The 22,711-nt window shown below is 47.4% G+C and overlaps 1 protein-coding gene across 5 annotated transcripts in view; it reads right to left on the reverse strand.

Annotated features, from left to right (window-relative positions):
* Positions 1-22,711, reverse strand: part of Tbc1d1 (TBC1 domain family member 1) — a 204,012-nt gene that overhangs the window by 16,791 nt on the left and 164,510 nt on the right. For all 5 annotated transcript variants that reach the window (XM_036200570.1, XM_036200567.1, XM_036200568.1 and 2 more), the window contains 4 exons: positions 18,741-18,902; positions 12,355-12,513; positions 5,086-5,330; positions 2,737-2,896 (listed from right to left, as the gene is read on the reverse strand). In XM_036200570.1, the coding sequence (XP_036056463.1) occupies positions 2,737-2,896; positions 5,086-5,330; positions 12,355-12,513; positions 18,741-18,902 (726 nt within the window). The remainder of the gene's footprint in view (positions 1-2,736; positions 2,897-5,085; positions 5,331-12,354; positions 12,514-18,740; positions 18,903-22,711) is intronic.

The following is a 22,711-nucleotide window of genomic DNA, read 5'->3' on the forward strand; positions in this document are numbered from 1 at the left end:
AAGGCAAATGTGGTCAGAAGGTGAAGAGAGGGAGTATTTCTTTTCTTTCTTTCTTTTTTGAACATTTATTTTACCTTATACATATGTGCCCGTGTGTGGGTATGTGCCTGTGTGTGCAGGTGCTTCAGAAGGCCAGAAGAGGGCATCAGATCCGCTGGAGCCAGAGTTGCAGGTGGCTGGGAGCTGGCTGATGCGGGTGCGGGGATCTGAATTTGGGTCCCCTGCAGGAGCAGCATGTACATTTAACCTTGGAAGCCATCTCTTCAGAATGAGAGCAAGTGCTTCTTTCAAGGTCCCTGTTACACTCAGACTACAACCATACAGATCATGTGGTCCAGGACAGAAGACTGACATCTAGCCCGGGATGAGCACCATGAGGTCAAGGCATAAACGCTGACAGCAGCTGCCCTCTCCTGGAATTGCCTTCTATTAATTAATACGAGAGCTATGCTGGTGCAGGCTGGGAACCTTACTGCATTGCTTTGTTTATTTACTGGATGTGTTTGCATGCGTGCCGTGGCACTACTCATGGGGAAGTCAGAGATACTCGTAGCAGGACTGTTTTCTCCTTCCTCCACATGGGCTCTGGGGACTGAACCTGTCATCGGGTTGGGTGGCAAAAACCCTCAGCTCTGAGTCATCTTGCTGACCTCGCAAACTGGAAATCTTCTACTCGTGTATAAAATAGAGAATTATCAACAAGGTTCATTTGCTTTAGGATTTACTTAGACTTAAAGGCTTATAGTGGAAAAAGTCACAGGTCAGAACGACTCCAGAACCTGGATGGCAGGACCGTGAAGCTCAACGAGCAGGCTGGTCACCACTGCTATAGATGGAAATGGTTTTGAAAACTATCTTTTCAGTGGGACTGACCAGCTGAGATGGACTACTGAGACGGTGAGTCAGACAAGAAGAACCCACTAGTACAGCCCAGAGCAGCAGGACCCAGGGATTTTGCAGACATTGGCATCTTTAGGCACACTGTATATAAAATTCGAGACTCATCAACTCCTTTAGAGAAAAACATCCTGCCTGAACTGGCTTCAGCTTTTATTATTAGAACTGAAGTCACGAGAACGTGTTGCACAGAGCTCCAAATTACCCAGCAGCAAAGAGGCTCTCATCTCCAGGGGGGAGGCGGCATGTTTTTCCTGTCCTTCATCAGCTCACACAGCCTAAGATTGCTCTCCTAAAGCCTGGAACTCTTTCTCTGCAGGTGGTGGCTCCGGCTTGGCCCTGGGCAGGAGTGCCTCACTCATGCCCTGTAGCTGAGTCTGTGGTCAGTTCAGCCCCCTTGGCAGAATTTCTACCACAAACCATGGAATTCAACGTCTCAGCTGTTTCCAGACAGCTCTCCCTGCCCTTGCTCAGTCCTAGTCCTCACATGACCCACAGAGCTAAAAGGGGGGGGGGGGGGGATCCAAGGTATAGGAAACAAAAACTCAGAAGTTGCTGGCAAGAATGACCAAAGCCCACAGCTAGAGATACATCCTCTTCTGTCAGTATAGCAAGCGCCCAGTTTTGAGGCTTTTATTTCTTACATGTGGTCTAAACATCATGAAATCTCACAATCTGCTGAACCGTAAGGAAGCTTTTACTATCCAGCTTACTTTAGTGGTTTCTGCTCTTCCCTGCGCCCCCCCCCCCCCCGAAAGCTAGAAAATAAGAATCATTTTGGGGAGAGGGTTCTGCAAAAAGCAGGCCTGAGCATTTGAAGAATACAGATTCCTGTCCTAGAGGGAACGTCTTCAAAGGTTCTTGTGGACAGACAGAGGAAATAAAGGTAATAAATAGTCCAGCATTCTGCTGGGAGGTGAGGGGAGAGGAGGCCAACACTCACTTAGACTCAAAGACCAGAGTTATGGGCTGGAGAGCTGGCTCAGTGGTTGAGAGAGCTTGCTGTTCTCCCAGAGGACCCAGGTTCAATTCTGAGCACCCAGGTCAGGCTCTTTACATTACCTGTAACTCCAGTTCCAAAGGATGTGATACCCTCTTCTGACCTCTTGGATATTCACACACATGGCATACACTCACACAGGCACATACATATACACATAAGTAAAAATAAATAAAAAACATAAAAGCAAGTTTTAGCACTTTTAGAATCTAGACTTGTAAGATGTCTATTCAAAGTTTATGCCAAGTAGTACACAATCAATGCTTCTGAACAGTCCCTTAAGATACTCTCCGAGGGGCTGGAGAGATATAGATATAAGCACTTAACCATGTAAGCATGAGGAACTGGGTTTGGAACCTAGTGCCCATATAAAAACAGGCTACCATGCACAGGGCTATAATCCCAGTTCTGGAGAGGGAAAGACAGGAGTTTCTCTGGGGTGTCAATGAGAGACACTGTCTCAAAAATAATGTGGGGGGAGGTAATGGAAGACATTTGTCACCAACCTCTGGCTGCCACATGCATGAGTGTGCATAAGCACACATTCATACATGTATGTGTACATACACACACACACACACACACACACACACACACACACACACACACACACTCCTCCCTGGTTCTAAACAGAAAATCTTTAAAAGTATGAGATTACATGTGCTTGAAGGTAGAAGAGGTGACTAATGGGAGAGGCTGTGTGGAGCAGGATCAGGCTTATACTCACAAGATAACTCCTAAGCAACCAAATCTGACTAGATAGTTAGAGAACCACCAGATGACAGTAGATGCTGCTCAAGGACAGAATGCTGGCTGCCAGACACACGGAGGGAGCTCACCAAAGACCCTGGCTACAAAGCCGAGTGGGAACTGTGAGGCGAACACGGTGAGAAACCAGGGAGCCGCGTAGAGGCTGGGGCCGATCTCCTGTTCTTCCAGGTGGTTGTAGAGGTCTCTGTGGTAATCGTGGAGGAGCCGTGACAGCTGGTACATCTGGATCTGTAGGAACACACATGCACAGGGCTGGGAACTATGTACCTGCTACACGTATGGGCTAACTCATCTCACAGGGTGGGAGGGGTCCACTGACTTCAGTGACTAATGCAACCCCAAGAGCTTCCGGGGACAGGCTCTCACGGGCAGTGGAAGAGGCCCAGAGTGATCCTTCTGGGTCTGCTTCTGTTTCCTTCACTGTCCCCTTGAGCTCCCTGGCTAAGAGACCCTAAATGCCTGCTATGAAAGCATCTCAAAAATTCCCTTACACATACACATTCTTAGGAAAACTCCAACCAAGGGGAATCTGGAACAAAAAGCTCCTGCTAGGTAGGAGTGAACCAAGGTCACCCTCATCATGGTTGCAGAGAGGGAGTCCACTGTCCGTGCTCAACAGCCTGTTCTCCCTAGACTCCAAGAATCACCCCATCAAACCAGTTCCTTTAGGTTTATTAACGAACACAGATTCTGGTCAACTTAAGAAATGTTTGTCTTGGAGTTGGGGATTTAGCTCAGTGGTAGAGTGCTTGCCTAGCAAGCACAAGGCCCTCAGCTCTGGCAAAAAAAAAAAAAAAAAAAAAAAAATGTTTGTTTTAAGATGAATTAAAAAAAAAAAAAACCTTTTCAAGCTAAAGGTCTACTCTGGGGTCAAAGGTCACTTCTTCAGAGAATTCTATGGCTCTGGCAGGAAGCTTAGCCCAGTTCTGTGTAGCCTGTGGCTCACATAGGTCCACACAGCATCTCATGTCTGGGCCTGAATACAAAATAACCCAGAGAAGGCCGGAATCTGACAAGATGCTCTGGGTTGGATATGTACATCCGAAACTAGGAAAGTGAAATACAACTTAGACCCTAAGTTTTCTTCAGCACCCACCATGGCTTCTGAACAGAAAAGCCTAATTCTGCTGAAGCATGGAAAGCACATAGAGTATGCTGAGTGCCACAAAGCTGAACCACTTCACTCTGGTGACAGGTGCTACACATAGAGACTGTGGAGGGGGGCCTGACGGACTAGCTGGTCTTTGTGAGGTCCATGTTCATCGGGTTCACACCTACAGCAAGAGCCAAATGGACTGGTGTTTTCAAACCAAGGCAAATGGTACATCCTAAAGCCCCTAAGTTATGGAATCCTCTTGGGCAATGAACTATTGACCAGGTCCCCCAACAGGTAAGCAATGCTTAGGGACACAGATCAGCGCCCAGAGCTTTCTCTACCTCTGGAAAGCAGCAAACACAGTGCTGGTCAAGCTAGACACACTACTGTGTTGATCTCTCTCCTTCCTTCTCTTCTCCCTCCCTGCTTGGATGCTGGGGCTAGAACCCAGGACTTCACCGAATGTTAGGAAAACCATTGAGCTTCATTCCTAGATTTTTTTTTTTTTTTTTAGTTTAAATTTTTGTTTGTTTTTTTAAGACTGGGCCTCACTATGGAGCTCAGACTAAACTCATGTGTATAGGCCAGGACAGCCGACAACGTTGGATTCCCCTGCCTCCTAAAACTGGGGCTTACAGCACCAAGCCCAGCTTGGTTTTCTTCAGATAGACTTGTTCATTCATCAAATACTGACAGGGTCTCTATTCCATTCCAGGCACTGCTCGAAACCAGGGGCACAACCTGACACAATCTCCTCCTTTCCCTAAGGAAACCAGGACCTAAGATGGCAGGAAGTAAATAACTGGGGTGATTTACGGCAGGAAATGTGTCATCCTGAAGGCGTGAGACAAGACAGCATGAAATGCTGTGTCTAGGGTGAGGGGACCCAGAATCAACATAGGCAGGAAGAGCTTCTATGATATAGTACATGACAGGAGAGCTGAACCCGGTATGACAGGGGGTGGGGATGCAGAGAGGACCCCAGGCAGAGGATAGAGCAGATCAAGGGCTTGGAGGCACCAGTTCCATTGCCAGGAAGCTATGGAAAGGGACAGGAGTTAAGGTCCTGGAGCCACACAAGCCTGGATTTAAATTCCACCTCTGCCACTGGCTAGCTGTGTGCCCCGGACCAACTTCATATTCTTGTCTACAAGCTGAGCCAATTAATAGCATCATCCCGAGAGTCATCACGGGAAGCACATAGTTCAAGCACAGAGTGAGGTAACAGCAGCCATCAGTAGAGCAGAATCTAGATCCGCCCAAAGAGAAATGATGCACATCTTCAGCATCTCTTTATTTACATCACAGCGATGCTTGGTACCTGTAAAATAATCATGTCAGGCCGATACTGTTTCCGCAGCCCCATGTCAAACATCAGGAACTTGAGCATCTTGAACGCCTCTTCCTCACTCATATGAAGAAGCAAAATGCCTGCCACAAAGCTGAGACCTTGGCAGTATCCTACTTCCTGGTCCAGAAGCGAGTAGGCCTTCAGGATGTTGTAAAGTGACAGCTGACCTGCTCCGAGCTGGGCAGAGAAGTATGGATGCGTTGGAAAGGTTCGCCCTGGGAAGAGAACACAGGTCAGTGTAGCATACAAGAGGCCCAGAGAACCAGAGCAGCAGCATGCTTCAGGTCAAGGGAACAAGATCTTTAGGCGATGGGTCATCACATCAGTGTCTTCGGTACTGCCTCTGCTTTGTGAATGTGGTCAGCTGGGGGTCCTAGGACAACATTTGCAACAACAACCCGGTTTGTAGCTCTGGCTGGCCTGGAACTTGCTGTATAGACCAGGTTGGCCTCTAACTCACTGAGAGCAGCCCATTCTCTCCCTCCCAGGTGCTGGGATCAAAGGTGTGCACCACCGTGCCCAGTGAGTGGTGGTTTAGGTAAAATAAATGATAATTCCCTTTAGTCTAGTAAATATCTGTGTTTCAATCAAAACCAAGAAAGCCGCTGGTCCTGACAACAGAGCCTCTCCCTAAAGCACGGAACACCCATCCTAGCCCATGTCATTCAAATGCCTGCGACACATCCTGCCCACAAGTAGATCTCACCACAGGACTCTTCGACACTTGTAAATCATAGGCTGAGACCTGAGGCAGGCCAGGGGTTAGATAGCAGGTGTTTTCCTTTACACAAAACAGTGACCTTCTGAAAAGGGGATAAAAATGGGTCTTAAAATCATGATTTCCACAAAGTTGGTATCAAAATAAAAAAGACATGGGCCAGTGAGAGGGCTCAGGGGTCTTAGGCACTTGTCATAAAGCTGACAACCTGAGTAGGTATCATCTCCAGAAGAAAACTAACTCCTCCAAGTTGTCCTCAATCAATACGTGTGCTTCGGCACTAGCGTGTGCACAGACACAATAAATAAAACTGTCATAAATAAAAGTTTAAAAGGTGGCACTTTTATTTTTTATTTTTTTGGCCTTGTTGCATTCAGGAGGCTTTTATTGTTGATACCTGCCAAATCCTCTTGTGATGTCCTGGTGATAGATAGAGAAGAAGGTTTCTAAGAAACAGAAAAGTGACTAGTAAGTGCCACATTAACGTTACAGAGGTGCATGGGACCAGCGTGGACACAGGCAAAAACCACGGCCTGGCTGGCCATCGGCGAAAACCATCGGCAAAAACCATGGCCTGGCTGGCCATCAAAGGCATCAAGTGCATAGTTACTGGACAGCATCAGCAGAGCAGGAGGATACCCACAGCTCCATCCTCAGCCTCCCTAGAAAGTATTTAGTTCACCTTGATGAAACTTGTCTGAACTTGGGTTTTAAGAAGGCAGGCACAGGCTTCTGCTTTTCGATCTATGTCCTTTTCTTGTCTATGCTATCTCTTCCTCCAACACATACTCCCCAAATACTCTGTCTGTGCACAGTCACCCTACTGTTAGGGAGAACAAAGTAGCAATGCACACAAAACAAACACTCCCCTCCACTGATCTGGAGACATGCACGATTATTTCCCACTCCCAGATCTGTCCTCTAGGCTGGGTGAGGATCTATGAATGAGGATTCCGGGGTCTCTGAGCCCTTGTTTTACTATATATATACAGCACTGAATGTATGTCCCTGAGCAGAACAGTCAAGGTACTTTTGTTAAGTTCTGAGTAACAGGTGCATATGGCTATGATGCAAGATATAAAGGGAATTTAACACCGCCTAGCTGTCATATTAAAAAGTCATAGGTGGGGCCAACAAGATGCCATGGGTAAAGGCACACCTAGCCACACATACACATCATGTACATACACAATAATGTTTTTTAAAGGTACAGGTGGAATTAACTTGAATAAGATGTTTTGTTTAACCCAGCATATACAAATTTATCATCTCAATATGTAACCAATATGAAAACATCAAGGCATTTTACCTTCTCTTCTCGTAGGTCACTGAATTCCAGTGGGTTCCTTTGAATAACAGCACACCTTAATTTGGGCTCATCACATTTCAAGGACTCAACAGCCACATTGGGCTTCTCTACTGAATAGGCCAAGCGTATGGCTTTCCTCAGATTATCAAAAGCATGGAGCACCCTCTCCCTCCATTCCTCACTGGTTCCCAGGCAGACGGGAGCACAGCCTGCCCAGCATGAATACTCCTGTTCCCTATGTAAAAAATACTTATTCATTTACTTATTTACATGGTGAGTCAGTTCTCTCTTCCAACCTTGTAGGTCTGGGTACCGAACTGGGGCTGTCAGGCTTGGAGGCAGGCTGAGCAATCTTACCATCCCACTATCATCCATTCCTCTTGCCAAATGCTTCTCAATTACAGCCAGAGGATCCTGGGAGTCCGAGAAGCCTGTTTAGAGTTTATGAGGTCCACCTTTCTTTTTTCAACTACAGATCCGTACAAAGTCAGCCTTTTCTTTGGTTACTTCACAGAATATATATGGCTTGCTGGCCACCAGCTTAGCTCCAGGTTCAGAGAGAGACCCCGTGTCAAAGGCACAGGATGGGAAGTGATAGAGCAAGGAACCAGATTTGGGCTCTCTGTGTGCCCTGTCACTAAATGTGCTTCCTATAGTGCATGGCACATTTGGACACTCAGGAAGACCCTTTGCAATTGCAGCTGACAGCACCGTTTGAGATCTGTCCTAAGTTTCCAGAAGCATCCACGATAGCATAACTGCTGGGACTAGCTCCTGGGAGCTCTGCAGGTGAACACCGGCACCAACCTTCCACCTAGGATTTCAGGCTGCCAGCTTAAACCCGGCTATGGTGGGAGTTTTGACACGAACACAAAACCCCAGAGGTCTTCTGAGGTGCTGGGAGGAGACAGGTGCCAAGCAGTTGCTGGCAGAGCACTGCCTGACTAGAAGGGTGCAGCAGAGGAAGGAGACTGAACTTCCACTCACTTTGTCCTTCACACTGTTTTGCCACTGTGAGGTCACGGGCTGTCTTAGTTTCTCCTGCTGTTGCTGTGATGAAACACTCTGACAAAAGCAACCTGAGAGAGAGGATGTTCAGAGTTCCTGGTTGAGGGAGGTCAAGGCAGCAGGTGCTGGAAGCAAGCAGCTGCTCACTTTATGTCCGAAGTCAGAAAAGAGCAGTGAGCTCACGTGTGCTGGTGTTTAGCTGTCTCCTGCTTTTCACAGCCCAGAAGCCCCTGCCGGGAATGTCCTTGCTCACAATTTAGACGGCTAGGACTTCCCACACTGATTAGTCATAATCAAGATAATCCCCTACGGGCATGCCCAGAGGCCAGTCTCCCAGGTGATTACAGGTTCTGTCAAGCTGATAACTGTCACTAACCATCACACAGGACACATTTAGAATGACCAAGCGAAGTGAGTTCATGTTGAGATCTTGATAACATCAGAAGCACACACTCTTCTGAATAATTCTTGGCGCTGCTGATGCAGGAAATGTATTAGACTCTGGAACTGGGATGTTTAACTGCTCTCCACAGAACAGAGACTAGTCTCACACTGGACAGACAGGCTAGTGTGGCTGTATAACAAATTCTAGGCATGTTTCTGTCTTTTGCCATCAAGGTTTTTACCGTACCCCTCAGTTAGCAACCTACTCATCTTTTATGAATTCTAAAAAAAAGCAGAGAAAGTTCTTTCTCAGGTTTGAAGCCTCTGGTTAAAACACATTGAGTGGAAAGTAACCCATGATAGTACTTAACCTGATCCTGTGCCTAAGTGACTCTTCTGGACATGTGCTCTGCCTCTCCCCAGCCAGCACAGGTAACCCTGGCACATCTGGGTTTCACGGAGGAAGAGTCCCTAAGAAGCCCATCAACAACATTTCTGAGGTCAAAAATGGGGGCATACCAAGAATTGATACAATGGGGATGTTGAGGCAGGGGAACTTTGGGCTTGGACCACACAGTGAGATCCTGACTCAGGAAAAGAACAGCAAGGCTATGGGGAGCACACTGAGAGACTCAGGGGGCCCCAGAGTCTGCACGGTGCCACGACCTCATACATGAAACAGCCCACAATGACGAGACTGCAAGGAGCTGACACAGAGAGGGGAGGGGGCAGTTCCAACTCCTGCTGTGACATAATGGCGTTTCTGCCTCTGGACTGGGCTGTGTTCTTTCGACCAAGTCCCTCCCATCACAGGAGAGGCTGCTCAGAGGCACGGGGTGGAGACAGATAATTGCCAGCATGGGTGTCAGGGAGGATGTCTGGGACCCCCAGCAAGAGTCAGAAAGGATCAGGAGCCCCAGAGAGAAGGCAGGATCACAGCACTCCCATGCTTTCCACCCAGGCTGGGGAGCCACAGAGCTGAGAGGAGGTTAGTCATCGGGAGGTCGGGCCGGTAGATGGAGCTGGAGCTGGGGTGAAGAATCCCAGGGCACCTGCTAAGCCTGGCAGCTTTCTCCTGGCTGGCTGTGGTCTGGACTAAAGGACAGGCAGGGGTAACATGTAAGAAGTGGTAAGCAGGGCCAGGAAGACAGGCCGTGAGGTGTGAGGATGAAGGGCGCAGCATGGAGCCTGTCCTGGCACTTCCTCCAGCTCTCGGCCTCATGTATCACTTCCATAGCATACTGACTGCACAGTCCACACTAGGCTGTGTAAAGACGAAGTCAGGCCACATTCAAAGTCACGTGTTATAAACCAGAGAACACGACCAAACTCTGAGGTCTACTCTCTGAAGGAACAAATCTTGCAAGAAGCTGTTTAAGCAAAAGGCCGCTTTCCTAAAATAAAGCAAGAGAGAGGAAAACAAACCCACGAAAAGCCAAAATACTTCCCATCAATGGTGCTTTTTCTTCCAGCCATTATAGGAAAGCCACCGTGGAAGAAATGGGATGTGACGTCACTCTATACCACATACCTTTACTGGGCCCAGAGTCTGCTACTATATACAAAAAAATACACAGAACAGACCAAATACAGTGTGGGGTAAACAACAGCTGGTGGTGTGAGGTAAGGCCTGCCATGCCAGGCCTACTTGGAAGTCGACCCACAGCAGAGATGGGGCCTTGCAGAAGGGCACCCGGACCCCACTACTGGGTCTGGGCCAGCAACCAGGATTTCTGGTTCACAAAGGGACAGGAGCGGATTCTGGCAGGGCCCCTGGGTAAGTCCTAGGAGGCTGGTGGAGGTAACCTGGGGCACGGATTACTGCAAAGAGAGGTTCTTTAGGCCCTTGGGAGGACGTCTGGAGGTCATCCAAAGTGGGGATCAGGCGAGCACTGGGCCAGAGGTGAAGAAAGAGAAGGGTCAGCACAGTGGGGGCTGGGTGCAGCTGGCCTTGGGAGCAGAAGGGAGAGGGTGGGGCCGAGCAGGGGCAGAGAGGATATGAATCAGGCGCTGTTTTCTAGGGGAGAGGCCACTGAGCTGGGGCTCAGACGAACACTACTCCCCAGGGAGAGGCCTGGCTGGTGGAGTAGGGGAGGGGCATGTGGCCAATCTGGACTTCATCCTCTTTCTGCAGAAAAGCGGTGACATTCAGTTGGTCTGAGGCACATGGCCATGCCCAGGAAGAAGAGTAAGGGCAATGCAGACAGGAAATCAAACAAAATGCAAAACGGGGAGAGAAATCTCTCCCCCACCACTTCCTCCCCTCCTCCCCAGCTATGGAGGAGTGGATAAGAAAGGAGAGAAGCCATGTGCGCAATCCCTGTCACACTCCTGCCCCCACTTCGGTTCGCAGCTCACCTCACAGGACAGGAACATGACGTCACTGTGGCGGATACGCACCTGCCAATGTACAGACAGCCATCCTCAGGGTCACTGGGCCAGATGCGCTTTGGCTGGAGGCCTGCCATGCCTGTTAGGCGCCCTGCACTACACTTCACCTGCCTTAGCAACATGGCGCCTGCTGGGCTTGGGAGTCTTAGGGATGGCAGGATGACAGTACCTCTGCTCTGATGACCATGTGCCTGCTCAGTTTCCCAGAGAGGCTGTGGAAGGTGTGTGAGTGCCTCACAACTGACGTGGCAGAAAGATACAAGTACCTGACAGTGCCAGCCACCTTCCTTGGAGCTAAGAGCATACACATAACACAGTCCAAGTGCAGCCGTGGAGGGCTGCATCCTACAGAGCAGAAGTAGGGCTTAGGAGAGAACAGACCAAAGTTCTCATGTCATACTGCTCATCAGCCAATTATTTATGAGATCTTGAACAGGTTATATAACCTCCCTGTGCACTTATCTCTGTGATGTGTAACTGTGTGAAAGCTGACATTTAAGGCCAGCACTACAGAGTAGCCTGAAGATCATTATGAAACCATGAGGTGTGTGGCTTGAAACCGACTCCTGCCTAGCCCAGCTCACCTCCTCTATTGTGGCTGTAGCAAATGAAGCACTCATAGAACAGGGCCACTGCAGTGCCCTGAGCAAAGATAGGGGACCTGGAGAGATGGCCTCAGCATCCAGAACTGGCATTCTGGAAGCAGGACCACATGCTCCACCAGCATATATGAGCTACAGCCACGGAGCCAGCTCCTTGCAGTAGAGACAGGTCTTGTGAGCGTGAAGAGAAGGCACTCGGCCACCCCCATCCCTGGTTAGCCACCAACAGTCAGAGGGTCTCCTGTTTAATATAATTCCGTTCTAAGCCATGGAGGTCTTCCCCTTGGTAACTGCAAAGACACCCAACACACTGCTTCCTTTTTGTGTTTTAAAAGCTGTTCCAGAAATAAGGCATTGTCCACTTTCCAAGAAGAAACTGCAAACACAGCTTCCTACAATTTTTTTGACGAGTTCTGTCTGTATGCCACAGTGTTTCTACAACTAAACCAAGCCAATGTGTTTCTCCTGTAACTAAACCAAGCCAATGTGTTTCCTAGGATGCTCCTTCGGTGAGCTGTAAACCATCCCCTGGAATATGAATTACTGAACTAAACCAGAAGTGTGTCTCAGCATCCTTAATGACCACTTACACTTCCCCATGCCCCACAACACGCCAAGCAGAACAAGCCAGCCACCAACGCAAAAAGGGAGATGCTTATGTCCTCTCAGAGGGCATCTGTGACCACTCTAGGGTTTTGAAGTGAAAAGTCCTGGCACTCAATTGCAACTGCTAACCCCAAGGGCAGATCACTAAACTATCTGGGCATTCTCTCCGGATTTCTCAAGTGGAACACCAACTCCTGTCTCCAGTGGATGGGCAGACTCACCGAGGTCGATGAGAATCGCATGCTGCTGGGAGGTCAGTTTCTTCAAGAGTTCTTTGTAGGGCACATCCTTTGGCTGCTGTTTACTGGGAAGCGGATGTTTGAGGAGAAACTGCTCAGCTAGAAATTTCCAGATCTCACCCCGGTGATGACGTGGCACACCTTTAACAGAGAGGAAAATGTTAAACCAGACTTTATGCACAGAGTTCTAAAACACGAATGGGTCCTTTTTCACTGCTCCAAATTCTTCGTGTGTGTGTGTGTGTGTGTGTGTGTGTGTGTGTGTGTGTGTGTGTGTGTGCGCGCGCGTGTGTGCGTGTGCGCGTGCGCGCATGCGCGCATGCGCACATGTGCTGGGGCACTCGAGGATGGGCACACACGCCCAGGGGGCCAGAAGACCTCAGGTGCTGCTCCTCAGCCACACCATCGACTTTACTTAGAGACAAGGTCACTCACTGGGCTGCAGTGAGCCCCAGGAATCTGCCTATCTCTGCCTCCTTAGCACTGGGGTTACAAGCATGCACCGTCACTCCCAGGCTTTGACGTGGGTTCTGGGAACCATACTGAGGTCCTCATGCTTGCAAGACAAGCACTTTACTGACTCCCAGTTAATGGCATTTCTTGTTCCATTATGAATTAACTGCATAGGAAGCAACAGAAAATGTGTTGTGTTTCCCCCTCCATCCCTCCCACCTCTCACTTTCCCCTCCCTCCGGCCTTCTACCAGTCAAAAGACACATTATGATCTGACCAGGCTATACTCTGCAAAGGACAAACCTGTGAGTATGGCAGGAACCCCGACCCGACCCAACCTCAGGCCAACTCACAATGCTCTAAGGAAATGAACAACTGGAGGGTACAAATTCTCAGAAAAGGAAGGGAATCAAAGAGCTGGAGCTCAGGGGAAGGAGAGCTGGCTCTTTGTATCTCAGCAACCAAGATCTCTCAGCCTCCTTCATGCAAGCCACACCTTAAAGATGAAGAAAGGGAAAGGGGACCAACCAGAAGGAAGCTGTCTTGAGTGGGTCAGGGTACCCTGGACAGGTGTTGATAAGGAAGACCTAGCTAAGTGACCACATCCCACGCAGTCTTTAAATGTTTATCTCAGCATTACCTTGATGACTCTGAGCAGTGACTGAGCAGTGGGCTTCTAAGAGGACACCCCCACTTTCTAGTCCCCAGAGCCTTTAGTGGCCTTGTTTCTGCAGATGGAGCTAAAGCCAGGACTTAGGACGACATCATGGTGATTATTACCCAGACTCTGTTCCTTGAGACAAGGGTCCCTGACATGAAAAGAGAAGCCAGTTGCCCATGGAGGCAGAGAAGGAGAATTTGTGTCAGGAAATGCTACAGCCTGCAAAGGCTGGGAAAGCCAGGTGCAATAGAGCTGACACCTTGACTTGGGACTTCAGAACTGTGTGCATTTTAACTTTTAAAGTTAAATTTATTTGACACTTTTGAACATATGTACAACACATTCAGATCACTGTCACTCACCACCGTTCTCCCTAGTTTTTAAAAATGTTTCATACAATATATTGTGATCATATTCTTCCCTTCCAACTCCTCCCAGAACCTCCTCGCCTCCCTAACCTTATGTTCTTTCTCTTTCTTAAAGTAAAACACCCCCCCGCCCCCGGAAGTCAGACAAGAAAAAAAGATAAAACACACCAACCCAAAACAAACGAACAAAAACCTCTAAACTTGTGGACTCTGTTTTGTGTTGGCCAACTACTCCCGAGCATGGGGCCTGTCCTGGAGTTTTCCTGGGCCAGCAGCTATCAGTTGAAAACACCATGTTGGTTAGGGGAGGGGCTCCACATCCACTTCCTCTTCCCAATATTGGAATTTTATGTGCTTTGAACTTGTGCAGGTCTTGAAACTTATTTTAAAGAAAAACTTCGGGCATGTGTATGTATGTGCTTATGTGTGTCTGTGTATGTCTGGAAGCACATGTGCCACCACGCTTGTGTGGCAGTCAGAAGACAATGCGTAAGAGCTGGTTCTCCAGAGACTGAACTCAGTTCATCAGGCCTACACGCAAATGTCTACGCACTGGACCACCTCGCTGGCCAACTTGTGTTCTTTTAGCCACTGAATCTGTAGTTATCGCTATAGCAGCAACAGGAAACTAACATGTCCTAACAGCTGCTTTCTTACATCAATTCTACCTCTTTTCTCCTTCCTTACCATTCCTACTCAGGTCTTAGATGTGCATGTACATGTGTACAGACACACACACACACACACACACACACACACACACACACACACACACACACACACACACAGCAAATCTGTAATACTTCAAACCCTGACTAAAAGCAAACAGTGAACTAGTTCATAGTCAGCATGATGAGTGATTAATAGAGGGGCTTTTTCACCAAATACTTTCTGTCAGGCTGGAAATTCTTCCCAAGTTAGGAGATGTCCAGTTTCCTCTTATTACCAAATCATCCCCCTTATCTTATCATGATTTATTTTGGGGAGGAAGAGAATACTGACCACGTTACCAGAGAGTACCAGACACTCTCATTTTGCACGATTAGCTGAGTCTGAAATTAAAAGCAAGAAGTCATTCAGTCAGACCCGGTGCTTTTGCTCAGAATGTCCTGGAACACCTTCCCCCAGGCTCAGCTTTGCTTTACTCCTAACTCAAGAGGAAACCTGGTCACAGAAGGTCAGCAGGCAGGGAATTCTGGATAAGCAAGAGACTGTTCACCCAGCTCCTGTGTGAATAACTATCTTCACTAATGGGAAAAGCAATACATGCTTACTGCTGTAAAGGAGAAAACTCTGGCATTGTAAGGGTATAAAGACGAAAAGCGAAAGTCCACCCACAACCAGAGTGGACACTGACTTCCAACATTCAAAACAGAAAGTGGCGCACGCCTGTAATCCCAGCACTTGGGAGGCAGAGGCAGGTGGAGGCCAGCCTGGTCTACAGAGCTAGTCCAGGACAGCCTCCAAAGCTACAGAGAAACCCTGTCTCAAATAAACAAAACAAAACAACAACAACAACAAAAACCAGAAAGTGTCTGAAAGAGGGGAGAAGGAGAAGGCCCACTGCGCATTTTATCAGGACAAGAGTCAGTACACGGGCTGGGCCAAATGACCCTCCTCTAACCTAGACATCTGCAAATGCATTGTGGGAGTTTCTCCAGGTAGAGATACCAACTGTGAGGAGACCATGAGTACTGTACTTCTCTCACACATGGAAACACCCACTGTACTGTTTCCCAGGGGTTTGCATGGGGTGATCACGTGGCTGGGACACTTTATTTTGGTTTCGGCTACTGAAACATGGCATAAATAAGCATTCTTATTGTAGCAATCTGTGGCTGATGAATTTCTAGACTGAGTTTCTGGGAACTGCATTGCTGGGTGAAGGAAAGTGCAGTGTGCATCTGACCCATCTGCTGATCGCTATGGCCACTTCACCATGACATCCTGAAAGGAACAGCTGCTCGCTTCAAGGGCTCTGAACTTCGCCATCTTTCAAGACAGCATCTGAGGCACATCAGACTCTGAGTTACTTAATGTTCCACAGAATTCTTTCTTTTCCCAAGTTGACTCCTTAATCCTGCTACTCCCATTGCATGTTAACTTGGAAAATCTTCTACGTCCCTACTGGGAGGAAAAGCCTCATCAGTTGCACAAGGACTGTCCTCTGTTTCACAGTCTCTGAGATGACTTAGCCTCTGCTTGCAAGGTCCAAGCCATGCCTTGGTTTAGTATTATTCAAAAAGCCCGAGGCTTGGATGAGCAGTGGCCATTTGTTTGAAGTTGTAAAGTCTTCTCGTGTTGAAACTGGATGACAGAGCCTCTGACTATTTACATTCCTTCAGGGAATGACCAAGTCAGAGAAGTCAAAGGAACTCTAGATCATCCCTGGCTTACCCCACTTATGACGTATCCCATAGCCCTGCCCAACTCCAGTGCACAGGGTCCAGATACCCGGAGCCTATCATCCCCTTACTGAACAGAACAGGAAATAAATGTCCAGGTGCCAGGCAACTGCCTCTGAGGTACCACTTCAGAGCATCACCTCCTTAACTGTGAGAAGGGAAAGATGGGCGCATTCATCTCTGCTACTTTTCCAAACAGCTGTCTGCAACCATCCACCGTGAGGTCACACTGTAGCAGCCACAATGGCTACAAAACCCATCAGCACTGCAGGACAGGGCAAGAGCAACAGCTTGGGCCAGGCTTCCCCTGCTGCCAGCCAGGAGGCAGGCATGCAGAAAGGTGAAGCCACCTGCCCAGGCTCCCACTGGAAGCTGCGCAGAACATGCCTCCAGCCCTATCCCACACACCCCTGGGGCTTGAGAACAACACTCTCAGGCATGGCTCAACCAGAGACAGCTTGGCATGGCGATTCGAACTCCTGCAAGCTGAGGGCTTGAGGCCACTAGCACTCAAGTCTCCTTCATGTGCAGGAAGAGAAGGTCAAAACCAGCAATAACTACCCATGAGTACTAAGACACATGCTGTCAAAGCTCAGTGAAGGTTTCTGTTTATTTACTTATTTGCATGAGTTTGTTTAAATATGTGGGGTTTGTGTGGAGGTGTGTGCACATGTGTATATAACAGTTGATATCGAGTATCTTCCTCCATAGCTCTCCATTTTATTTTTGGAGTCATGACATCTCATTGAAGCTGGAGGTCTGGTTACTCTAGCTAGCCAGCCTTCCCAGAGAATCCCGTCTCTGTCTCTTGAGTGCTGAACTTATGGGTAATTACCACACCTAAGTTCTACATGGGTTCTGGGGATGTGAACTCCAGTCCTCACACTTGCACAGAGGGTGTTTTATCCACTGAGTTTTATCCCCAGCATAGTAAAAGGTTTTTAAGAATGTCTAAAAGGGAATGGAGTGATAGAGCAGCTAAACATACTGGCCACTCTTTGCCAGCACCTACATGGTGGCTCACAACTGTCTCTAATTCCCATTCCAGAGGATCTGACACCCTCTTCTGACCTCCTTGGGTACCAAACATACACATGGTATACAGACATACATATAGGAAAAATACCCATACATATAAGAGTTAAAAATAAAAAAAAAATCATTAAAAAGAAAAAAGACTATGGTAGAAAAACTCCTTAGTTCTATAAGCCCTCTCAGCAATGATTAACATGTGGAGGCTGCTTCGTACTATGGATACAGACCCCGGAAACCTGCGATGTGTGTGTGTTTGTAGCCCTCATTGAGACACTGGATATTCAGAACTAGATTGAGCAGTGCTCAGTAGCATTAAGCGCAGATTCCTCTCAGAAGACTCCCATTCACACCAATGTTCACCAAGATCCACTTCAGGAGAAATCATTACTGTTTACTTGACCGTATATAGTAAAAATGAATCAGATCAAAACAAAATGATAGAGAGGCAAGGGGCAGGGGGGTGGGGAGGACCAACTGAGAACAGGGTAAATGACACATAGTCAGGAAAATGGCAAAACCTATTACTTGGCATGCCAAGTTGATTAGTAACAATAAAAAAAAACCAAACAAACTACAGAAACGGAATGACAAAATGCAGACTCACATGTTTTTTGAGAATTACTGTGACAAACTACTGGGAACATTTCCAGACTTCATCTCAAGTTCTGGACTCACCCCTTCAGGGACACAGCAAATTCAGACTGGCAGACACAGGGAAAGGCGCCCCTACTCCCTGCCTTCCAAGCCATCTAGGAGAGCAGACTCAGGTGCCATGCTCTAGGATTTCAGTTCATTTTTTCTTCCCAACCACCATCGCCATCCACACCTCACACATGCACAAACTAAGGCTCTGGGCGGGGGCATCTACTGCTCTCGCAGGGGACCTGAGTTTGATTTCTGTATCGGGTAACTGACAACCACCTACAGCTCTGCCTCTGACATCTGTGGGCACTCACATGCAGACTCACTCACACACACACAATTAAAAACAAAACCCACCTTTTTAAACAAATTTAAAAAACAAGTGGGGCTCACTGAGGGAGGTTGAGTCTTCGCTTAAGATTACATACACCTGGATGGGGTCCAAACCCAGATCCCCTGCCTAGGTGAGCCGAACACTGTTGTTTCCCTTAGGGTACTCAACCAGCAAGAAACCACACAGTTTCTTTTCAGTTTCCTATTTAATTTATCCTATCATTTATCCAGCTCACAGGCAACTAAGCCTTGGGGTTTCCTGTCAACATATTAGTCCCGGGCATTTTCATTAATGTAATTAAGATCATGAAAGGTGATGGAACCCACCTCAACCAGTTAGACATCTGGAAATACAGTTAGTAAAGATGAAAAGGCAAGACTGCCCTGGAAATTAGACTTGCAAATATCTTCACTCCACCTTCTAGTTGTCACAGAGGGTGTGGCTGGCTAGACAGTGATGATAACACTTACCTTGCCCAACAGCTGAGTGCATTTTTTCCATGTCAAACTTAATTTTCGATCTTCCTGGAGTGCTAAGCATCTTTTCCCACACTGCAGTTACTTCTTTAAGACAAGGAGTGATTTCTTCATAATCAAGCTTCAGGCGTTTGTTCAGTAAATCATTCTCAGAGGCTGGAAGAGATGAGGGAGGGCAGGTGAGCAGCCCCAGGGCTGTTTTGTAGTGAAACCATATGCTCCCCCCAACCCACACACACTACTGTGATGTCGAGCACACGTAGCCAACAGCACAGGTCAAACTGAGGCCACCTGCTTTCTCCTTTTAGAAATGATAAAATGTGCCAGGCGGTGGTGGTGGTGGTGGCAGCACACGCCGCCTTTAATCCCAACACTTGGGAGGCAGAGGCAGGCAGATCTCTGTGAGTTCGAGGCCAGCCTGGGCTACCGAGTTCCAGGAAAGGCGCAAAGCTACACAGGGAAACCCTGTCTCGGAAAAAAAACCAAAAAAAAAAAAAAAAAAAAAAAAAAAAGATAAAATGCATCTTTAGCCATATCACCCTAACTGTGCTCCATCCAGAGACTAAAAGTTGTGTAAGAAAGGTAGCTGAAGCTGGGTGTGGTGGTGCATGCCTTTAATCCCCCAGCACTGGGAGGCAGAGGCAGGTAGATCTCTGTTAATTCAAGGCCAGCCTGGTCTACAGAGTGAGTTCCAGGACAGCTAGAGTTGTTACACAGAGAAACCCTGTCTTGAAAAACCAAAAAAGAAAAGAAAAAAGAAGCTGGGCGGTGGTGGCACACGCCTTTAATCCCAGCACTTGGGAGGCAGAGCCAAGTAGATCTTTGTGAGGCCAGCCTGGTCTACCAAGCGAGATACAGGAAAGGCGCAAAGCTACACAGAGAAACCCTGTCTCAGGAAAAAAGAAAAAAGAAAAAGAAAAAAGGGAAAAGGTAGCTGAGCAAGCCAGGTGAAGCACTCCTCCATGGCTTCGGCTTCAGTTTTGCCTCTAGGTTCCCGCCTTGAGTTCCCGCCCTCGTTTTCCGGGTGATAGACCTATAAACCCTTTCCTCTCCAAGTTGACTTTTTTTTAGTGGGCACTGGGACAATGTGTTAGTCCTAACATCAGCACCAGTTATCTGTGTCCCTGGGAAAAATCACAATCCCAGCTGCCAAGTGTCACAGTGCAGACAGGCAGACTGAGACAGTGGGGTTAACTTCTCTCCTGATGGAAGGCTTCGGGAGCAGTAATTAGGACTGGATCATACACTCAAAAAGCAGAAAGCAGGCTCAGCCAGGCAGACACTGTCATGTGTGCGCCTCTACTTTCTTTCCCCAGGAGCATGCAAGCCAGCATGGACCCTGATCAACTTTAGTAGCCACTCAAATCTGCCACTTCAACTTCTTTTAAGTGTATTTAAAAAAAAAAAAAAAAAGTCACAGAATAATGGTTCTGCACACATAGTGCACCCTCTGATTGGTTCCTGTCTGGTTCTGTATTTAATGAGAAAGTTCTACACTCCCCCGCAACTCACTCCTACCAAGCTTATGAAATACTGTTAAGCAATCTACTTGCTACTGTTGATTATTTCTCAGGAATACAGGTATAGCACAAACTAATGGATTAATGCTTCCCATATTAAATTTAACAAGTTGATTACATTTTGACTACAAGATGAACATATCCCAGGCTACACAGAGGTAAGATAAATGAACTCACTCAGTAATGCTCTAAGACCACCAGAATAAACACTGGTAAAGCAGCCAATGAGCACAACACAGCCCCTGGCAAGGTGACCAGGGCAACCCCACACACTCAGCTGCTCCATGCTCATCTGACTAGTCATCCCTGGCAACAGAGCACTTTGCTTTGGGGGTATGCTGATTCTACTTCACCAATTATAGTCATGACTTCTACTGTTCCCTAGAGGCAGCCAGACTCTTGCTTCTTCTATAGGTAGTTTTCATTTTACCTGGCCACCTACAAGGCTGACTGAAGAACACTAAGCATTAAGACTTACAGTATGAGCACTACTGCCTTTTCAGTTTTCAACAAAGATCTCCAAATACACAGCTGTTATTTACCTGATGCCACACTTTGTAATGTTATGACCATAGATGTTTTTATTATTATCATCAGTACCCCCCAGCCTGTGTGTGTGTGTGTGTGAGAGAGAGAGAGAGAGAGAGAGAGAGAGAGAGAGAGAGAGAGAGAGAGAGAGGCTATAATATATACACAAAGGGCCCATAAAACAAAATTAAAATTAAAAATTTAAATGCCCTGACTGAACAGAGAAGGTTCCTTCCGCAGTAGGTGGGAACAAATATAGAGATCCACAGCCAGAAAGTGAGAGAGCTTAGAACACTCAGTTCTAAAGAGTATGTCTCCTTCAATTCTCTCTCCTCAGGGCTCAAGGAACCTTACTGAAGAGGAGAAAGATTGTGAAAGCCAGAGGGGGAGAGGGACACAAGGAAACAAGGCTTCTAAACACATCGGGACTGCACATATGAACTCACAGAGACGGTGGCAGCATGCACAGGACCTGCATGGGTCCTCGATAGATGGATTCCAGTTCTGAGAGGAGAAGTGGATGAAAGTCCCCACCCCTAACCCAGAAGCTATCTCTAACTGATAACCACCAGCAAATGAAAAATTTTCTCTGATGAGTCTCACTGGGGACACAAACCACTTTTAAGGGCAGGCCCCATGCCCAGTAGTAGATGGCCAACACAAAAAAGAACTCAGTGCCATCCCTGGATGTTTTTTGTCACATCAAATCTTTTTTAGATGCCTGCTTTCAGAATTACCTTCAAGAGTACACAAGGTAAGCAGTAAGAATGACGCTTAATACTGACCTGTTAAAACTGCCCTTCCTGTACCCCAACTGCCCAGAGCACCCTGACACCCGACAGAACAACCTACTCTCAGCTTCGCTATCTCAGCAATGGAGCACTGGCTTCATCTCTAAGCATCTGTTCCAGCTGTTGGACTACGTCAGAAGGTTCTCATTACTTCAGTTCACTGCTTTCTGATCAAACCTAACATCTCTGCTGACTCTTCCTCACTTTACGTCTCACCAGTCTGCACCTTTCTCAACAGCACGAGCTGCACTCCTGGCATCTGGTGCTGCTGGAACTCACAGATCCTGATCATGAGGACATCGATCTACTCACTGTGACACCAGCAAAGAAGAGCAGCAGAGAGACCAGCAGGGCCTCGTGGGACACACAACACATTCTCAGTTTATTCATAAGATCTGTGTCTTACTTTCAGCTCTAGTCAGACTTCGGGGTCCTTATTAAAAGACAAAAGCCTGTGACCAAGGGTAATGCTCAATGAAATGCACTAATTTGGAAACTGCCTTAAGCAATGTCATCATGAGTGAACTTCCTGCTACAGGAGTGTTCAGACTTCCCATTCAAACTCTTTAGGACTTCAAACCCAGGCAGCACTTTATACCCTAGAACCCACTTGCTTCCCATGGGGATATATATGTAGATGCAGAAGCTACTCTGAAAATGGCAGCTATTGATTCAAGTCTTGAAATGGAACAGGAAACAAAGCTTAAACTTTCTAAGTTCCTGTTCTATTTTGATAATGTTGGTTGTAGTGGGATAATCTTTCTGTACACTGTGAAGAGGTGTCTCTGCCAAGGCACCTTCTGACTGGTTAAATAAAGAGCCAAATGGCCAATAGCTAGGCAGGAGAGGATAGGCAGGACTTCTGGGAAGAGATAGGAACTCTGGGAGGAAGAGAGGTGGGGTTTGCCAGCAAGACGCAGAGGGAGTCAGATGTATAGTATGGAGGAGAGGTAATAAGCCACATGGCAGAATGTAGATTATTATAAGCAGGTTAATTGAAGTTATAAGAGCTAGTTGGGAATAAGCCTAGCTAAGTCCAAGCTTTAGCTTTCATACTTAATAAGAAGTCTCCGTGTCATTATTTGGGAGTTGGCAGTCCAGAGAAAGTTCACCTACAGTTGTATCC

The sequence above is a fragment of the Onychomys torridus genome, chromosome 10 (genome assembly GCF_903995425.1).
Source record: "Onychomys torridus chromosome 10, mOncTor1.1, whole genome shotgun sequence".
NCBI lineage: Eukaryota > Metazoa > Chordata > Mammalia > Rodentia > Cricetidae > Onychomys > Onychomys torridus.